Source organism: Heteronotia binoei, chromosome 21 (assembly GCF_032191835.1).
Source record: "Heteronotia binoei isolate CCM8104 ecotype False Entrance Well chromosome 21, APGP_CSIRO_Hbin_v1, whole genome shotgun sequence".
NCBI lineage: Eukaryota > Metazoa > Chordata > Lepidosauria > Squamata > Gekkonidae > Heteronotia > Heteronotia binoei.
Window position 1 is genome coordinate 12718036 of NC_083243.1, and position 20460 is coordinate 12738495.

A 20460-nucleotide genomic window follows, 5' to 3' on the forward strand; every position below is an offset into this window, starting at 1 on the left:
CTTTTAAGGCACTCCTGAATTCATGTCTTAGAGTCTGATGGGGATCAAAGCAAGCGGAATGTAAGTTTTAGATGTAAAGAGATATTTCTACAGATCCTGACACAAACTAAGCAGTGTATACTGGTACATTGTTTACCAGTGACTACTAAACACTGTGACTAAAGGGAACCTCCATGTTCATAGACAGTCAGGACGCAACCTCAGGGGAAGGCCTCGGCCTCTATGCCCTATTGGTGGCTATTCAGGTCAACTGGTTGGTCACTGGGTGAGACAGGATGTTGGACTAGATGGACCCTCACTGGTCTGATCCAGCAGGGCTCTTCTGATGTTCTTATGAAGGCCTCAGCCTTTGTGCCCTGTTGTTGGCCCTCCAGAGAAACTGGTTGGCCACTGTGGGAGACAGGAGGCTGGACTAGATGGATCCTCCCTGGTCTGATCCAGCAGGGCTCTTCTGATGTTCTTATGAAGGCCTCTCTGCCCTGTTGTTGGCCCTCCAGAGGAACTGGCTGGCCACTGGGTGAGACACGAGGCTGGGCTAGATGGGCCCTTACTGGTCTGATCCAGCAGGGCTCTTCCGATGTTCTTATGAAGGCCTCGGCCTCTCTGCCCTGTAGTTCGCCCTCCAGAAGAACTGGTTGGAGACAGGATGCTGGACTAGATGGACTACTGGTCTGATCTAGCAAGGCGCTTCTTAGGTTCTTACGAAGGCCACGGCCTCTACACCCTGTCGTTGGCTCTCCAGAGGAACTGGTGGATTTCTAAGTGAGACAGGATGCCGAACTAGATGGACCACTGGCCTGATCCAGCAGGGCTCTTCTGATGTTCTTATGAAGGCCTCGGCCTCTCTGCCCTGTTGTTGGCCCTCCAGAGGAACTGGTTGGCCACTGTGGGAGACAGGAGGCTGGACTAGATGGACCCTCACTGGTCTGACCCAGCAGGGCTCTTCTGATGTTCTCATGAAGGCCTCAGCGCCTCTGCCCTGTTGTTGGCCCTCCAGAGGAACTGGTTGGCCATTGTGGGAGACAGGAGGCTGGACTACATGGACCCTCACTGGTCTGACCCAGCAGGGCTCTTCTGATGTTCTTATGAAGGCCTCAGCCCCTCTGCCCTGTTGTTGGCCCTCCAGAGGAACTGGCTGGCCACTGTGGGAGACAGGAGGCTGGACTAGATGGACCCTCACTGGTCTGATCCAGCAAGGCTCTTCTGATGTTTTTTATGTTTTCATTTTCTGAGGTTATTTATTTATTTTAAGAGACACATCCCCCACTTTTCTTCTTAAAAGGCATCCAAAGGGGCTTACGATTCGGCTTTAAAGCAATGTGACATCCAATATGTTAAAAATTCCAACGAATCCAACAGTGTGGAGCCATATGGTAATAGAGAACGAGTTGTTTCTACTATCAAATTAACCACCCAACCACCCATCTACTAGAGGATTCTTACTGAGGCCAACAATGAAGAATAGATGGCTGCTCTCGAATTTAATGGCTGTTAGGTGTGTGGGAAACAAATAGTGGTTGCTAAGCAACTCCCTGCATAGTTAGGAAGGACACAAGGCTGTAGAAGAAACATCTTCAAGAGCTACCACTCAGGCTTGGCTGAAGAAGACAGAAGAGTTAGTCTCACAGCGCAGGCGCTGAGACCAAGGCAACTAACATACCACCCTTATCTCTAAGAGAGATATAACTTTCAGTATGCCCTTCAGAATTCCTACCGAAGAAGAATTGCAGATTTATACCTCGCCCTTCTCTCTGAATCACTCAGAGCGGCTCACAATCTCCTTTATCTTCTTCCCCCACAACAGACACCCTGTGAGGTGGGTGAGGCTGAAAGAGCTTTCCCAGAAGCTGCCCTTTCAAGGACAACTCCTGCAAGAGCTTCGGCTGACCCAAGGCCATTCCAGCAGCTGCAAGTGGAGGAGTGGGGAATCAAACCCGGTTCTCCCGGATAAGAGTACATGCACTTAACCACTACACCAAACTGCCTCTTGCAAGGACAACTCCTGCAAGAGCTATGGCTGACCCAAGGCCATTCCAGCAGCTGCAAGTGGAGGAGTGGGGAATCAAACCCGGTTCTCCCGGATAAGAGCCCACGCACTTCACCACTACACCAAACCGGCTCTCTAAGTAACTCTCAAACTGCATTTCTAAGTAACAACAGAAGTAGACCCAAACCAGATTTGACCAGTCAAGACAAGCACATGTGCACTAGTGTGCAGCCAACGAACTGATGCCAGCTTGATAAAATGTATTAGTGACGTGTAGTGGGCTCTCATGATGACATTATGCTGGATGTTGCAGCCAATTAGTATGTATGTGTGCCAACGTGTCATGATGGGTATATAAGGTTCTGACCATCCTTAAAGGGGAGAGCAGCTGGTATGCAAGCGCTGGCATAGCTCTGCTCTTGTTTTATTACAATAAAATTATTATTTTTTCCCTCCTCACCCAGACTTTGGCAAAGGTTTTTTCCCTCCTCACCCAGGTCTTTTACTGGGCAAAGGTTTTGCGCAATATCTACTACTCTTTGTGCAATATCCACTACACTTTGTGCAATATCCACTACTCTTTGTGCAATATCCACTACACTTTGTGCAATATCTACTACTTCTGGTTTTAAAAAAGAAGACCCTAAGAACACATTTACTTAGTACTGAAATACAAACTTTTAGCACAATCTGGCAAGAAGGTCTCCATTATAAACTCTGCTGAAATGACTGGGAGTGGTGTAAGAACACCAATCATGCCCTTGGAGCGATACCTGATTGCTTTTCTGCAGTTCTTGGACTTTCTTGGCAAACTCCTTTGCTTCCCTCTGCACCTGCTGCTCCAACTTTTCCACTCGTCTCTGGATTCTTTCGTCCAGCAACTTCAGTTCTTGAATATGATTGACAAATTCTTCTTGTAATCTGGTTGGGGAGGTTGAGAGGACAAAGAAGAAGTCGCATTAACAGCCGATTATCAAACACAAAACCATTATGTTTCGAAGAAAGGCTGGCCAAAACACAACTCGCCTGTTAGATTTGACTGTGACGGGACTCTAAAGAGATTCAGCCTTTCAGTGGCAAGAAAAGGTTTGCTGCGACAGCAGGTAAATGCAAACAATGGGCATACAAACCATGATGCCAAATATTACTGAATTATGACGTTCCATGAAGGTCATGAGAAGATGATAGAATCTGGGCTGAATACCCAGACCCACAGGCCTTACGCCGCTCCCACGCTCCTCTTCTCTGTGGGTTTTCCGTCGGATTTCACACTATCTGCCCCGGGGCTGCAACTAGCTTCGCTTTTTTTGTGTGGCAAACAGAAACCTCTAAAAACCAGTTTCTGTTTGCCGTGCGAAAAATGCAAAGCTAGTTGCAGCCCCGGGGCAGATAGTGTGAAATCCGACGGAAAACCCGCAGAGAAGAGGACCGTGGGAGCAGCATACGGCTTGTGGGAAATCGGTCCCACTCCGCACCAGCATATATGTTCATCACTGGCAAATCAGGGGGGCAAAAAACCCCTAAATTCTATAGCTTATCATGGTTTTACTTGTCAAGAGTGAGTAGTCTAACTCATCACGTTGCTTTTTGTACCGTGTACACGGTCCTGAATTAGCATCACAGACCCTTTCATTTCAGCACCAAGCCACAAAGGATTGGGGAACTTGCTCCATAAAAAACCAGCTAATATACCTAGCAAGCAAAGAGACCACTAATGCCAACTTGCCCTGACTTGGATGACGCAGGCTAGCCCATTCTCGTCAGATCTCAGAAGCTAAGCAGGGTTAGCACTTAGATGGGAGACCACCAAGGGAGTCCAGTTTGAAGGGCGGACACAGGCAATGGCAAGCAACCTAATCTGGCCCCAGAACATAAGAGAAGCCATGTTGGATCAGGCCAATGGCCCATCCAGTCCAACACTCTGTGTCACATAAGAACATAAGAGAAGCCATGTTGGATCAGGCCAATGGCCCATCCAGTCCAACACCCTGTGTCACATAAGAGAAGCCATGTTGGATCAGGCCAATGGCCCATCCAGTCCAATACTCTGTGTCACACATAGGAACATAAGAGAAGCCATGTTGGAGCAGGCCAATGGCCCACCCAGTCCAACACTCTGTGTCACATAAGAATATAAGAGAAGCCATGTTGGATCAGGCCAATGGCCTATCCAGTCCAACACTCTGTGTCACATAACACATAAGAGAAGCCACGTTAGATCAGGCCAATGGTCCATCCAGTCCAACACTCTGTGTCACACAGTGGCCAAAAAACCCAGGTCCCATCAGGAGGTCCATCAGTGGGGCCAGGACATAAGAACATAACAGAAGCCATGTTGGATCAGGCCAATGGCCCATCCAGTCCAACACTCTGTGTCACATAAGAACATAAGAGAAGCCATGTTGGAGCAGGCCAATGGCCCATCCAGTCCAACACTCTGTGTCACATAAGAGAAGCCATGTTGGATCAGGCCAATGGCCCATCCAGTCCAACACTCTGTGTCACACATAAGAACATAAGTGAAGCCATGTTGGAGCAGGCCAATGGCCCATCCAGTCCAACACTCTGTGTCACACATAGGAACATAAGAGAAGCCATGTTGGAGCTTGCCAATGGCCCATCCAGTCCAACACTCTGTGCCACATAAGAATATAAGAGAAGCCATGTTGGATCAGGCCAATGGCCTATCCAGTCCAACACTCTGTGTCACATAAGACATAAGAGAAGCCACGTTAGATCAGGCCAATGGCCCAATCAGTCCAACACTCTATGTCACACAGTGGCCAAAAAACCCAGGTCCCATCAGGAGGTCCATCAGTGGGGCCAGGACATAAGAACATAAGAGAAGCCATGTTGGATCAGGCCAATGGCCCATCCAGTCCAACACTCTGTGTCACATAAGAACATAAAAGAAGCCATGTTGGAGCAGGCCAATGGCCCATCCAGTCCAACACTCTGTGTCACATAAGAGAAGCCATGTTGGATCAGGCCAATGGCCCATCCATTCCAACACTCTGTGTCACACATAAGAACATAAGAGAAGCCATGTTGGAGCAGACCAATGGCCCATCCAGTCCTCACTCTGTGTCACACATAGGAACATAAGAGAAGTCATGTTGGATCAGGCCAATGGCCCATCCAGTCCAACACTCTGTGTCACACATAAGAACATAACAGAAGCCATGTTGGATCAGGCCAATGACCCATCCAGTCCAACACTGTGTGTCACACATAGGAACATAAGAGAAGTCATGTTGGATCAGGCCAATGGCCCATCCAGTCCAACACTCTGTGTCACATAAGACATAAGTGAAGCCACGTTAGATCAGGCCAATGGCCCATCCAGTCCAACACTCTGTGTCACACAGTGGCCAAAAAATCCAGGTCCCATCATGAGGTCCATCAGTGGGGCCAGGACATAAGAATATAAAAGAAGCCATGTTGGATCAGGCCAATGGCCCATCCAGTCCAACACTCTGTGTCACATAAGAGAAGCCACGTTAGGTCAGGCCAATGGCCCATCCAGTCCAACACTCTGTGTCACGCAGTGGCCAAAAAACCCAGGTCCCATCAGGAGGTCCTTCAGTGTAGCCAGGACATAAGAACAGAAGAGAAGCCATCTTGGATCAGGCCAATGGCCCATCCAGTCCAACACTCTGTGTCAAACAGTGGCCAATATATGTGTATGTGTATATTTGTATATGTATATATATGTATATATACATATACATACACACACACATATATATGTGTGTGTGTGTATATATATATATATATATACACACACATACATACACACACACACATAAAAGGTAGGACCAGCACCATTGGGTTGAAATTAAATCAAAAGTTTCCAGCTCAACATTAGGAAGAACTTCCTGACCGTTAGAGCGGTTCCTCAGTGGAACAGGCTTCCTCAGGAGCTGGTGGGCTCTCCTTCCTTGGAGGTCTTTAAACAGAGGCTAGATGGCCACCTGACAGCAATGAGGATCCTGTGAATTTAGGGGGAGGTATCTGTGAGTTTCCTGCATTGTGCAGGGGGTTGGACTAGATGACCCTGGAGGTCCCTTCCAACTCTAGGATTCTATGACCTCTGAATGTCTCTTGCTTTGAAAACCCTACGAGGTCAAAATAAATCAGCTGCAATGTGATGGCAATTGACCTCTGTTGAACTGACCAAGGAGTAACTGGGCAGAGCATATTTAGATCCCTCCAGGAAGGACACAACATCAGTTAAAGGATATCAGGGGAACAAGGAAAGACTTATGGCTGGGAACAACTAGATTTAAAACCCACATCCAGATCTTTTCCATCACCTGAATAACCCACCCCCAACTAACCACCATGAGGCTGCAGGAAAAGAAGGCACCCAGATGACTATCGGCCAGCTTATCAAAACTGGTTTAGAAGAATTTGGGACAACAGCTCTTCACATTATTAGAATAGAAACATACACTCCACTACACCCCACACCTAGCAATTATGGTATGTGGAACAGACTAAACGAGTAACTTACATGAAGTTACACAGTGACACTTCACAGAAGTCTTAATATTACTCTTACATTCTAACAGTCATGTTATTGAAACAGAGAGCCAGACTGGTGTGGCGAGTAGGAGCGTGGACTCTAGGAGAACCGGGTTTGATTCCCCACTCCTCCACATGCACCTGCTGCTCAGTCACAGTTCTCAAAAGAGCTGTTCTCTCAAGAGCAGTTCTTGAAAGAGCTCTCTTAGCCCCGCCTATCTCTCACATGGTGTCTGTTGTGGGGAGAGGAAGGGCAAGGAGATTGTAAGCCACTCTGAGACTCCAAGTGAAATCCAATCTCAGCCAGTTTGGTGTGGTGGTTAAATGCGCGGACTCTTATCTGGGAGAAGTGGGTTTGATTCCCCACTCCTCTGCTTGCAGCTACTGGAATGGCCTTGGGTCAGCCATAGCTCTCTTATCTGGGAGAACCGGGTTTGATTCCCCACTCCTCCGCTTGCAGCTACTGGAATGGCCTTGGGTCAGCCATAGCTCTCTTATCTGGGAGAACCAGGTTGGATTCCCCACTCCTCCACTTGAAGCTACTGGAATGGCCTTGGGTCAGCCATAGCTCTCGCAGAAGTTGTCCTTGAAAGGGCAGCTTCTGGGAGAGCTCTCTCAGCCCCACTCATCTCATAGGGTGTCTGTTGTGGGGGGAGGAGATAAAGGAGATTGTAAGCCACTCTGAGACTCTGATTCAGAGAGAAGGGCGGGGTATAAATCTGCAGTCTTCTTCTTCTTCTTGAGCTCCCTAACTTCTCTTCTCCGGTTTCAACTTTGAGAAGAAAATTTCTTTTCTTCTGTCCTATGTTGTACTTTTTCACCCTGCTCCCAAACATGGTCTTCTGAAAATTTGGTGGCAATGGGAGTTTGGAGGGGGTGGGGGTGGTCACAGAGCCCCAGTGCTTTCTCAACTGCATCGCTTAGTAGACATTTGTTTAAATTGAACATTTCTCGCTCTTTATTACAGATCGTTAAATCCATTCATTACACCAGTGGATTATGCAAGCTGCCGTTTACCTTTTAGGATCAAAAGCTTCCACGCCACCTCGGGAACCTCCACCAGGGGTCCTCCACGCCAGGCGCTCAATGTACTCGTCCGCCACAAAAGGCTCCTAACACACAAGAAAAAGACCCTTTTAAAGCAGGCTGCAGTAGAGAGTGGGGGTGGGGGGGGAAATGCATATTGTTTATACCACATCAAGAAAGTGGTTAAAGCCTTTTTCTTCTGCAGTGAATGGTTTACTCAGCACAGATAATGGGGCCAACGGCACATTTCACACTGGCACACTCAATCTAAAAATTAAGCGACGGGAGAACGATCTGCACGTCGACGTTTGCAAAACTGGCCGCTGTGACCGGTGGTTTCCCAACCTTTCGCATGTTGGGGACCTGCTGTTCAGTTCAAAGGTCTGCCAGATCTTAACACCCCCCTCTATCCAAAACGGGGTTCAGAGATAAACAGGACCCTTCCCATGAAACTGCTTAAAGAGAGGCTGAGCTCCCCACCCACTTTCCAAAAACGCTTGGTGGGTACCAGGAAAGATGTTGGAGGGTGCCACAGTGCCCATAGAGAGCCAGTTTGGTGTAGTGGTTAAGTGTGCGGTCTCTTATCTGGGAGAACCGGGTTTGAATCCCCACTCCTCCACTTGCACCTGCTGGAATGGCCTTGGGTCAGCCATAGCTCTGGCAGAGGTTGTCCTTGAAAGGGCAGCTGCTGTGAGAGCCCTCTCCAGCCCCACCCACCTCACAGGGTGTCTGTTGTGGGAGAGGAAGAGAAAGGAGATTATAGGCCGCTCTGAGACTCTTCAGAGTAGAGGGCGGGATATAAATCCAATATCTTCATCTACCTCACGGGGTGTCTGTTGTGGGGGAGGAAGAGAAAGGAGATTATAGGCCGCTCTGAGACTCTTCAGAGTGGAGGACGGGATATAAATCCAATATCTTCTTCTTCTTCATATTGGGGACTCCTGACCCATTCCTCTTGCCCAACACCCAGAACGTCTGAGATTCAGTTTATCTGCTGCTCTGCTGTGGGTCTTCCACTGTTGGGGTTGCCAATCCCCAGGCAGGAAAGAAGAAGAAGAAGAAGAAGAAGAAGAAGAAGAAGAAGAAGAAGAAGAAGAAGAAGAAGAAGAAGAAGAAGAAGAAGAAGAAGAAGAAGAAGAAGAAGAAGAAGAAGAAGAAGAAGAAGAAGAAGAAGAAGAAGAAGAAGAAGAAGAAGAAGAAGAAGATGATGATATTGGATTTATATCCCGCCCTCCACTCCGAAGAGTCTCAGAGCAGCTCACAATCTCCTTTCCCTTCCTCCCCCACAACAGACACCCTGTGAGGTGGGTGGGGCTGGAGAGGGCTCTCACAGCAGCTGCCCTTTCAAGGACAACCCCTGCCAGAGCTATGGCTGACCCAAGGCCATGCCAGCAGGTGCAAGTGGAGGAGTGGAGAATCAAACCCGGTTCTCCCAGATAAGAGACCGCACACTTAACCACTACACCAAAGCAATAAACAACGGCAACACAATATAAGCAGCCAAAAAACAAAACCTATTGTGTCAAAAAAAAAAAACAATCGACAGCTTACAAAGATTAATACATTATATTATAGAAAACATCCAGACTAAATACCAACATTCAGACATTAAAGAACAAAGAACAATCCCAGAGAAACGAATATCGAAGGATGACTCCGAAAACAATCTTCGTACGGTCTGTAAGGAGTGCTAAGACTCAAGCGTAAAGTTCAAACGGAGTCCTTCCATGGCGTCGGCTTCGAAGCCTGTATGCGCTGGGAGAGATATTGGTCCGAGGACCTTTTCGGAGTTGGCTTATGAAGAAGTTGTAAAGGCAGCGGAATGCAATTCAAACCATGCGTGAAGGAAAGAATCCACAGGCGGGGGCAGGCCCCCCCCCGGTTTGGAGGCCCTCCCCCCGCTTCAGGGTCATCAGAAAGCGGGGGGAGGAAGGGAAATGTCTGCTGGGCACTCTATTATTCCCTATGGAGACTTATTCCCATAGGAAATAATGGAGAATTGATCCACGGGTATCTGGGGCTCTGGGGTCATTTTTTGAGGTAGAGGCACCAAATTTTCAGTATAGCATCCAGCGCCTCTCCCCAAAATACCCCCCAGGTTTCAAAAAAGACTGGACTGGGGGGGGGGGGGGGTGTCCAATTCTATGAGCCCCCAAAGAAGGTGCCCCTATCCTTCATTCTTTCCTAGGGAAGGAAGGCATTTTAAAAGGTGTGCGGTCCCTTTAAATGTGAGGGCCAGAACTCCCTTGGTAGTTCAAGGATGTTTGTCACACCCTTGCTCCTGGCTCCACCCCCAATGTCTCCTGGCTCCACCCCCAAAGTCCCCAGATATTTCTTGGACTTAGCAACCCTATCCACTGCTACTCTATAAATCCCTAACCGTGCCCACATTGAGGGCTTTTTTTGTAGCAGGGACTCCTTTGCCCATTAGGCCGCACCCCCCTGATGTAGCCAATCCTCCAGGAGCTTACAGTAGGCCCTGTACTGAGAGCCCTGTAAGGAATTCTAGCAGGACCTCCTTTGCATATTAGGCCACACACCCCTGATGTAGCCAATCCTCCTGGAGCTTCCAGTAGGCCCTGTACTGAGAGCCCTGTAAGGAATTCTAGCAGGACCTCCTTTCCATATTAGGCCGCACCCCCCTGATGTAGCCAATCCTCCAGGAGCTTACAGTAGGCCCTGTACTGAGAGCCCTGTAAGGAATTCTAGCAGGACCTCCTTTCCATATTAGGCCGCACCCCCCTGATGTAGCCAATCCTCCAGGAGCTTCCAGTAGGCCCTGTACTTAGAGCCCTGTAAGGAATTCTAGCAGGACCTCCTTTGCATATTAGGCCACACACCCCTGATGTAGCCAATCCTCCTGGAGCTTCCAGTAGGCCCTGTACTTAGAGCCCTGTAAGGAATTCTAGCAGGACCTCCTTTCCATATTAGGCCGCACCCCCCTGATGTAGCCAATCCTCCTGGAGCTTCCAGTAGGCCCTGTACTTAGAGCCCTGTAAGGAATTCTAGCAGGACCTCCTTTCCATATTAGGCCGCACCCCCCTGATGTAGCCAATCCTCCTGGAGCTTCCAGTAGGCCCTGTACTTAGAGCCCTGTAAGGAATTCTAGCAGGACCTCCTTTCCATATTAGGCCGCACCCCCCTGATGTAGCCAATCCTCCAGGAGCTTACAGTAGGCCCTGTACGAAGAGCCCTATAAGCTCTTGGAGGATTGGCTGCCTCAGGGGGGTGCGGCCTAATGGGCAAAGGAGTCCCTGCTACAAAAAAAGCCCTGGATATTTCCTTTGCATATTAGGCCACACCCCCATGATGTAGCCAATCCTCCAAGAGCTTATAGTAGGCCCTGAAAGAAGAGCCCTGTAAACTCTTGGAGGATTGGCTACATCAGGGGGTGTGGTCTAATACGCAAAGGAGTTCCTGCTACAAAAAAAAAGCTACTCATTCAACTCTTCGCCCTCTAACAAGTCATCTTAAAAAGTTCATTTTGCTTTAATATGTCAAACGTGTAATACTTGCTAATACGACGTTTACTTTTCAACAAGGATGTGGAAAAAATTTGCGCCATTCTGAAACAAAGGGGAATGCCCGTTTGGGCTGGCTTTAGTAGTTTTAGTCTAAGCAGTGAACCTTTCCGTGAGGTAAAGCAGAGGCCTTTCCGTGAGGAAAAGTGAAGCTGATGTCTCTCGGGCCAGCTGATTAGGAGTATTGTTAAATATTAATACCAAAAAGCGATTCACAATTCCAATTCCAATTCACCATTGAATCTTTAATTGTGTTTGTCTGTGTTCAAGCCCCAGTAGAAGTCACCAAGACTTCCAGGCATGCAAGCTACGTGCGCGCGCGCACACACACACACACAATACAGAAGAAGAAGGGGAGGAAGGGGGGGGGGGAGGCAGAGCTTACTTTGCCAGGCTCTCTCAATCACACAGCAGAGCTACTGAGCCAAGCGTCTCTTCCTTCTGTTGGATCTTTAATTGTGTTTGTCTGTGTCCTTTAAAAGGTTATATCTGTGCTACCTAATCTTAAATAGGTGCACACATGGCCCGGCCCGACAAGGTCTCATTTATGTCAGATTCGGCCCTGATAACAAATGAGTTTGACGCTCCTGCACTCACAAATAAGGAAATCCAAGAGCAAGTCCAAATTGGGGGGGAGAAGGAGGAGAACAAGAAGGAGAAGAAATTAATTTTAAGTTGCCTGTGTAGCAAGTGTAGTCTTCATGCATTATTTCTGCTGCTTAATGCTGAAGTCTATTCTATATTCTATATGGCCGTAGGTCTTTTACAATCCATTTACAACAAACCAAGGTGAGCAGAACATTCAGTACTGAACAGGTTACAAACTCCAACAGACACAGCATCGACTACCTGACTAGACGTACAAGTTCCTTCTCGCCTACCTAGCGCCAAAGCTGCACTGCAGGTTAGTTCTGTTTACCGGCCAAGTTAAATTCTTGGAGAGCCAGTTTGGTGTAGTGGTGAAGTGTGCGGACTCTTATCTGGGAGAACCGGGTTTGATTCCCCTCTCCTCCACTTGCACCTGCTGGGATGGCCTTGGATCAGCCACAGCTCTGGCAGAGGTTGTCCTTGAAAGGGCAGCTGCTGTGAGAGCCCTCTCCAGCCCCATCCACCTCACAGGGTGTCTGTTGTGGGGGAGGAAGGGAAAGGAGATTGTAGGCCGTAGGGGAAAGGAGATTGTAGGATTGTAGGGTGGGTGAGGCTGAGAGGGTTCTCCCAGCAGCTGCCCTTCCAAGGACAGAGTCTCAGAGCGGCCTACAATCTCCTTTCCCTTCCTCCCCCACAACAGACACCCTGTGAGGTGGGTGGGGCTGAGAGGGCTCTCACAGCAGCTGCCCTTTCAAGGACAGAGTGGCCTACAATCTCCTTTCCCTTCCTCCCCCACAACAGACACCCTGCGAGGTAAGTGGGGCTGAGAGGGCTCTCACAGCAGCTGCCCTTTCAAGGACAGAGTCTCAGAGCGGCCTACAATCTCCTTTCCCTTCCTCCCCCACAACAGACACCCTGCGAGGTAAGTGGGGCTGAGAGGGCTCTCACAGCAGCTGCCCTTTCAAGGACAGAGTCTCAGAGCGGCCTACAATCTCCTTTACCTTCCTCCCCCACAACAGGCACCCTGTGAGGTAGGTGGGGCTGAGAGGGTTCTCACAGCAGCTGCCCTTTCAAGGACAGAGTCTCAGAGTGGCCTACAATCTCCTTTTCCTTCCTCCCCCACAACAGGCACCCTGTGAGGTGGATGGGGCTGAGAGGGCTCTCACAGCAGCTGCCCTTTCAAGAACAGAGTCTCAGAGCGGCTCACAATCTCCTTTACCTTCCTCCCCCACAACAGACACCCTGTGAGGTATATGAAGATACTGGATTTATATCCCGCCCTCCACTCCGAAGAGTCTCAGAGCAGCTCACAATCTCCTTTCCCTTCCTCCCCCACAACAGACACCCTGTGAGGTGGGTGGAGCTGAGAGGGCTCTCCCAGCAGCTGCCCTTTTAAGGACAACCTCAGCCAGAGCTATGGCTGACGCAAGGCCATGCTAGCAGGTGCAAGTAGAGGAGTGGGGAATCAAACCTGGTTCTCCCAGATAAGAGTCTGCACGCTTAACCACTACACCAAACTGGCTTTCCAACACCCCACAAAGTGAGGAGGGCTCTTACACACACACAGTGCCCCACTGACGGCCGCCACCACCCCTCACCTTCTCCCAATTCAAGATGGGCTTTCTCCCCTCACCCCACAATTTGGGGGCTCTTCCACGCACTCAAGTGTCTGCTTGACAGGGGCCCTCCCCATATTTCAGTGTGCCCCCCCACCTTCTTCCAATCCCAGAGGGAATTCCCCACCCCAAAAGGGGGGGGGTCAAAAACACTCAGCACCCCACTGAAAGGTCCCCTCCCCATCTTTGACCCCACCCCGTTTCCCTCTCCCAACCCAAGATGGGCTTCCTGCCCTCACCCCACAATTTGGGGGCTCTTCCACACACTCAGTGCCTGCTTGAAAGGGACCCTCCCCATATTTTAGTGTGCCCCCCCGCCTTCTTCCAATCCCAGAGGGAATTCCCCCACCCCCAAAGTGGGGGGAGACTCTTTTAAAACCACTCAGCCCCCCACTGACAGCTCGCCTCCCCATCTTCGATCCCCACCCTGACCCCAGATGGGCTTTCTTTCTCCCCCCGCCCCACCATTTGGGGGCTCTTCCATGCACCCAGCGCCTGCTTGACAGGCCCCCCCCACGCCTCCTTGGGGGGGGAGACCCTTAGTTTGGGGAGGACCCTTCTAAAACCACTCAGCGCCCCACTGACAGCTCCCCTCCCCATCTTCGATCCCACCCCTGACTCCAGATGGGCTTTCTTTCCTCCCCCCCCGCCCCACAATTTGGGGGCTCTTCCACACACCCAGCACCTGCTTGACAGGGGCCCTCCCCATATTTTAGTGTGCCCCCCCCGCCTTCTTCCAATCCCAGAGGGAATCCCCAACCCCAAAATTGGGGGGAGACTCTTTTAAAACCACTCAGCACCCCACTGACAGCTCCCCCTCTCCATCTTTCATTCCCCACCCTGACCCCAGATGGGCTTTCTTTCTCCCCTCACCCCACAATTTGGGGGCTCTTCCATGCACACAGCGCCTGCTTGACAGCGACCTTCCCCATATTTTAGTGTGCCCCCCCCCCGCCTTCTTCCACTCCCAGAGGGAATTCCCCCACTCCCAAAGTTGGGGGGAGATCCTTCTAAAACCTCTCAGCGCCCCATTGACAGCTCCCCTCCCCATCTTTCATTCCCCACCCTGACCCCAGATGGGCTTTCTTTCTCCCCTCGCCCCACCATTTGGGGGCTCTTCCACGCACCCAGCGCCTGCTTGACAGCGACCCTCCCATATTCTAGTGTGCCCCCCACGCCTTCTTGGGGGGGGGGGAGACCCTTAGTTTGGGGAGGACCTTCTGAAACCGCTCAGCGCCCCTATGACAACTCCCCTCCCCATCTATCATTCCCCACCCTGACCCCAGATGGTCTTTCTTTCTCCCCCCACCCCACAACTCAGTGCCTGCTTGAGAGGGGCCCTCCCCATATTTCAGTGTGCCCCCCCACCTTCTTCCAATCCCAGAGGGAATTCCCCCACCCCCAAAGTTGGGGGGAGAGTCTTTTAAAACCACTCAGTACCCCACTGACAGCTCCCCTCCCCATCTTTCATCCCCACCCTGACCCCTGATGGGCTTTCTTTCTCCCCCCTCGCCCCACCATTTGGGGGCTCTTCCACGCACCCAGCGCCTGCTTGGCAGGGGCCCTCCCCATATTTCGGTGTGCCCCCCACGCCTCCTTGGGGAGTGAGACCCTTAGTTTGGGGAGGACCCTTCTAAAACCGCTCAGCACCCCACTTACAGCTCCCCTCCCCATCTTTCATCCCCACCCTGACTCAGATGGGCTTTCTTTCTCCCCCCCACCCCACAACTCAGTGCCTGCTTGACAGGGGCCCTCCCCATATTTCAGTGTGCCCCCCACGCCTCCTTGGGGGGGAGACCCTTAGTTCGGGGAGGACCCTGCTAAAACAGCTCAGCGCCCCACTGACAGCTCCCCTCCCCATCTTCAATCCCCACCCTGACCCCAGATGGGCTTTCTTTCTCCCCCCGCCCCACAATTTGGGGGCTCTTCCATGCACCCATCGCCTGCTTGACAGCGACCCTCCCCATATTTTAGTCTGTGCGCCCCCCCCCCCAGCTTCTTCCAATCCCAGAGGGAATTCCCCCACCCCCAAAGTTGGGGGGAGACCCTGCTAAAACCTGAAATATGGGGAGGGCCCATCTGGGGTCAGGGTGGGGACCGAAGATGGGGAGGGGAGCTGTCAGTGGGCCCTCCCCAAATTTCAGTGTGCCCCCCCCACCACGCCTCCTTGGGGGGGGGGAGACCCTTAGTTTGGGGAGGACCCTGCTAAAACCACTCAGCGCCCCCCTGACAGCTCCCCTCCCCATCTTCAATCCCCACCCTGACCCCAGATGGGCTTTCTTTCTCCCCCCGCCCCACAATTTGGGGGCTCTTCCATGCACCCATCGCCTGCTTGACAGCGACCCTCCCCATATTTTAGTCTGTGCGCCCCCCCCCCAGCTTCTTCCAATCCCAGAGGGAATTCCCCCACCCCCAAAGTTGGGGGGAGACCCTGCTAAAACCTGAAATATGGGGAGGGCCCATCTGGGGTCAGGGTGGGGACCGAAGATGGGGAGGGGAGCTGTCAGTGGGCCCTCCCCAAATTTCAGTGTGCCCCCCCACCACGCCTCCTTGGGGGGGGGGAGACCCTTAGTTTGGGGAGGACCCTGCTAAAACCACTCAGCGCCCCCCTGACAGCTCCCCTCCCCATCTTCGGTCCCCGCCCTATTTCCTCCCGGCCCGAGACGGGCTTCCTGCCCCCCATCTCCCCACCCCTCGGGCCTCCCTACCTCGAAGAGCTCGGCCGCCACCGCCGCCGCCATCAGCCCGGGCCCTTCGCTCTCTTTGTCCCGCAGCCGCCCGCGCGGCCCGCCCGCTCGCCGCCCGGCCCAGGCCTCCTCCATGGCGAAGGAAGGGAAGGGAAGCAAGGCCCACCTCCGCCCTCCTTCCCCCGCCGCCGCCGCCGCTCCTCCTCCGACTCCCAGCCAGGCCTGCAGCCGCCCCGCCCCGCCGCCGCCTCCTCCCTCCCTCCGCCGGGTAGGCCCGAGCCTGAGCGAGGCGGCGGCAAGCAGCAGTGGCGAGAAGGGGGCTGCTTTATGCGGACGGAGGAAGAGGAGGCCCCGCGCTGAGGAGGGCCGGTGGGTCCCTGTGGGGCTGGGCTTTGACTCCGGGTGGGAGGAGAGGTCTGCTGGGCGCTCCCGATGGGGACCTCGATGGGTTCCCTGTGGGGATCTCTCGAGACCACACGAGGGGTCCCGGTAGAAGTCGGAGGGGGGCTCTCTGTTCCAGGGGAGGGTTTTGGGGTGGGGTGGAGGTCCCAAAGTGCCAGTGTTCCCTCTTAAGCTGCAGAGCAAAAATTCCACTTTGTGAGCTGCTGGCAGGGGTTGCTTGGTAGACAAATAGGTGGTGGGGCTCATCCAGGGATTGTTATGCAGCTGCACCTACTAGTCAATGGACAAGGGGGTCCCGAAGTGCCAATGTTCCCTCTTAAGCTGCAGAGTCCTGTGAGCAAAAATTCCACTTTGTGAGCTGCTGGCAGGGGTTGCTTTGTAGACAAATAGGTGGTGGAGCTCATCCAGGGATTGTTATGCAGCTGCACCTACTAGTCAAAGGACAAGGGGGTCCCGAGGTACCGATGTTCCCTCTTAAGCTGCAGATTCCTGTTAGCAAAAATTCCACTTTGTGAGCTACTGGCAGGGGTTGCTTTGTAGAAAAATAGGTGGTGGGGCTCATCCAGGGATTGTTATGCAGTGTCACATACCATTCAATGGACAAGAGGGTCCCGAAGTGCCAATGTTCCCTCTTAAGCTGCAGAGTCCTGTGAGCAAAAACTCCACTTTGTGAGCTGCTGGCAGGGGTTGCTTTGTAGACAAATAGGTGGTGGGGCTCATCCAGGGATTGTTATGCAGCTGCACCTACTAGTCAATGGACAAGGGGGTCCCGAAGTGCCAGTGTTCCCTCTTAAGCTGCAGAGTCCTGTGAGCAAAAATTCCACTTTGTGAGCTGCTGGCAGGGGTCGTTTTGTAGACAAATAGGTGGTGGAGCTCATCCAGGGATTGTTATGCAGCTGCACCTACTAGTCAATGGACAAGGGGGTCCCGAAGTGCCAATGTTCCCTCTTAAGCTGCAGAGTGTTGTGAGCAAAAATTCCACTTTGTGAGCTGCTGGCAGGGGTCGTTTTGTAGACAAATAGGTGGTGGAGCTCATCCAGGGATTGTTATGCAGTTGCACCTCTTAGTCAATGGACAAGGAGGTGGAACTCTCAGGAGGAGGAGGTGGAACGCTCAGAAAGGTTCAGGAGTTGCACTCCTGTGAGCTCCCGCTGAATCTGAGGCCTGGCTACTGGCATGAAAGTTGTGAGCGACTGCATCAATTAGTGTGCTCTCCGGTCATCGTTCCTGAGCTAAGACAAAAAGGTGTGAGCTGGAGGCTAAAAATCTGTGAGCTAGCTCACGCTCACTCAGCTTAGAGGGAACACTGGTTGGTACCAATGTTCCCGCTAAGCCACAGAGTCCTGTGAGCAACAATTCTACTTTGTGAGCTGCTGCATAGATTAGTGTGTTCTGGGGTCATCCATCCTGAGCTAAGACAAAAAGGTGTGAGCTGGAGGTTAAAAATCTGTGAGCTAGCTCACTCCAGCTCAACTTAGAGGGAACACTGATTCCAACTGGCGGGGAGTTGGCTAAGGGTGCAAGGGGGGGGGGGATATCTGTGGTAGGGTTGCCAATCCCCAAGGTGAATACAGGGGATCCCCCCAGTTTGGAAGCCCTCCCCCAGCTTCAGGGTCATCAGAAAGCGGGAGAGGGGGGGAAATGTCTGCCGGGCACTCTGTTATTCCCTATGGAGATCGATTTCCACAGGGTATAATGGAGAATTGATTTGTGGGGCTCTTGGGGGGGGGAGCTGTTTTTTTAGGTAGAGGCACCAGATTTTCAGCATAGCATTTGACGCCTCTCCTCAAAACGCCCTCCAAGTTTCAAAAGGATTGAACCACGGAGTCCGATTCTGTGAACCCCAAAAGAAGGTGCCCCGATCCTTTGTTATTTCCAATGGAAGGAAGGCATTTAAAAGGTATGCGGTCCCTTTCAGTGTGATGGCCAGAACTCCCTTTGGACTTCAGTTGTGCTTTTCACAACCTTGCTTCTGGCTCCACCCCCAAAGTTCCCAGATATTTCTTGAATTGATTTTGGCAACCCTACTCCGTCGTCTTCAGGGGAGCTACTTGGAGGGATTTTTAAGGGGGTGGGTGGCATCCTTGGCTTGGAGATTGTTAGGGGAACTTGGTGGGGGGGGGTTCCCTTGGCCAGCAAGGGAGATGGTTGGAGGGATATGAGGAGGGGGTCCCCTGGTTTGTAAGGGAGATTGTTTAGAGCAGGTTTCCCAAACTCCCCCCCCACCACCCTGTGGCCTGGTTATTTTTACACTTCTTCATGGCCCACTAAAATTCAGGGGTGGAGCCAGGAGACAGGAAAGCCTGTCTCTTTCTTCTGTAGAGGTCCCTGTGTCAGTCTTCAAGGCTAGCTTTTCTCTGCACAACACAGAGACATTGGGGGATGGAAGGAAGGAAAACAGGGCTCAGGCTTTGAAGCCTGTGTCAGTCTTCAAGGCTAGCTTTTCTCTGCACAACACAGAGACGGGAAAGGAAGCAGAGCAGAGCTCATGCTTTGCTGGGGGCGGGGCCAGCTTTGGCTTTTCTTGGGACCCGGAATTAAGGCTTCCATGGCCCAGTACCGGGTCACGACCCTGCAAATGGGAAACGCTGGTTTAGAGGAATTTGAAGGGGTGTGTGTTCCTGACTGGGAAAGGAGATTTATTTTATTTTATTTAAGTAGGCTTATATTCTGCCCTTTCCCATAGCAGGCTCAGTGCGGATTACAACATAAATTGAACAATAAAAACCTGCAATTTAAATTTAAAACAATGCAATCAAAACCAAAACAATAGATCAGTAAAACTAAATAAAGCGCATCATTGAATTGATTTGAGGGAGGGGTCCCTGGTTTGTGAGGGAGACCCTTGGAGGAATTGGGGGAGTCCCCTAGAGCCCCGTGGCGCAGAGTGTTAAAGCTGCAGTACTGCAGCCGTAAGCTCTGCTCACGACCTGAGTTCGATCCCCAGCGGAAGCTGGGTTTTCAGGTCGCTGGCTCGAGGCTGATTCAGCCTTCCATCCTTCCGAGGTCGGTCAAAGGAACCCCCAGCTTGCTGGGGGGAAAGTGTAGATGACTGGGGAAGGCAATGGCAAGAAAGGAAAGGAAAGGAAAGGTCCCCTGTGCAAGCACCAGTCGTTTCCGACTCTAGGGTGACGTTGCTTTCACAACGTTTTCATGGCAGACTTTTGATGGGGTGGTTTGCCGTTGCCTTCTCCAGTCTTTTACAAGTCTGTTGTGAAAGCAACGTCACCCCAGAGTCGGAAATGACTGGTGCTTGCACAGGGGACCTTTCTCTTCCTAGTTTGTAAGGGAGCTTGTTGGGATGAATTCGAAGGGAGGTCCCTGGCTGGGAAGAGAAGTTTTTGGGAGGAATAGGCAGGGGGTCCCAGCCTGAGGGAGATTGTTTTTATTTGCTTATCATTTATTACTTTAAATTTCTATCCCGCCGTCTCCGCAAGCGGACTGTTGGAGGAATTGGAGGTGCTCCCTTATAGATTAGCGAGAGTACAAGGCAGGGTGGGGTCTCCCTTGAGATTATAGGAGAGATCGATGTGGCGATCGAAGAGGGGGGCCTTCCTTATCCACAGTGGAGTGCAGAGTGGGAATTTCGCTGGGGCAAGGTGGGGTGGTCTCCAGGGGCTGGGGCGGGGGTAGAGAAGGGATTTACAGGAGAAATCACACTATGAAATTTGGCTCCTTGACCAGTCTAATGCAGGGGCCCCCAACCTTTTTGGCACCAGAGACTGGTTTTGTGGAAGCCATGTTGGATCAGGCCAATGGCCCATCCAGTCCAACACTCTGTGTCACACATAAGAACACAAGAGAAGCCATGTTGGATCAGGCCAATGGCCCATCCAGTCCAACACTCTGTGCCACACATAAGAACACAAGAGAAGCCATGTTGGATCAGGCCAATGGCCCATCCAGTCCAACACTCTGTGCCACACATAAGAACACAAGAGAAGCCATGTTGGATCAGGCCAATGGCCCATCCAGTCCAACACTCTGTGTCACACATAAGAACACAAAAGAAGTCATGTTGAATCAGGCCAATGGCCCATCCAGTCCAACACTCTGTGTCACATAAGAACGTAAGAGAAGCCATGTTGGATCAGGCCAATGGCCCA

The 20460-nt window shown here is 51.6% G+C and overlaps 2 protein-coding genes across 2 annotated transcripts in view; one reads left to right on the forward strand and one right to left on the reverse strand.

Moving 5' to 3' along the window:
* Positions 1-16094, reverse strand: part of EXOC5 (exocyst complex component 5) — a 72750-nt gene extending 56656 nt beyond the window's left edge. Inside the window, exons 1-3 of the mRNA XM_060262171.1 lie at positions 15974-16094; positions 7532-7626; positions 2761-2908 (exon numbers count right to left, since the gene is read on the reverse strand). Of these exons, the coding sequence (XP_060118154.1) occupies positions 2761-2908; positions 7532-7626; positions 15974-16087 (357 nt within the window). The 5' untranslated portion in view covers positions 16088-16094. The remainder of the gene's footprint in view (positions 1-2760; positions 2909-7531; positions 7627-15973) is intronic.
* A 133-nt stretch (positions 16095-16227) lies between these two features.
* AP5M1 (adaptor related protein complex 5 subunit mu 1) overlaps positions 16228-20460 on the forward strand; it is a 37144-nt gene continuing 32911 nt past the window's right edge. The window contains exon 1 of the mRNA XM_060263157.1: positions 16228-16321. The gene's annotated coding sequence lies outside the window, so the exon portion shown is untranslated. The remainder of the gene's footprint in view (positions 16322-20460) is intronic.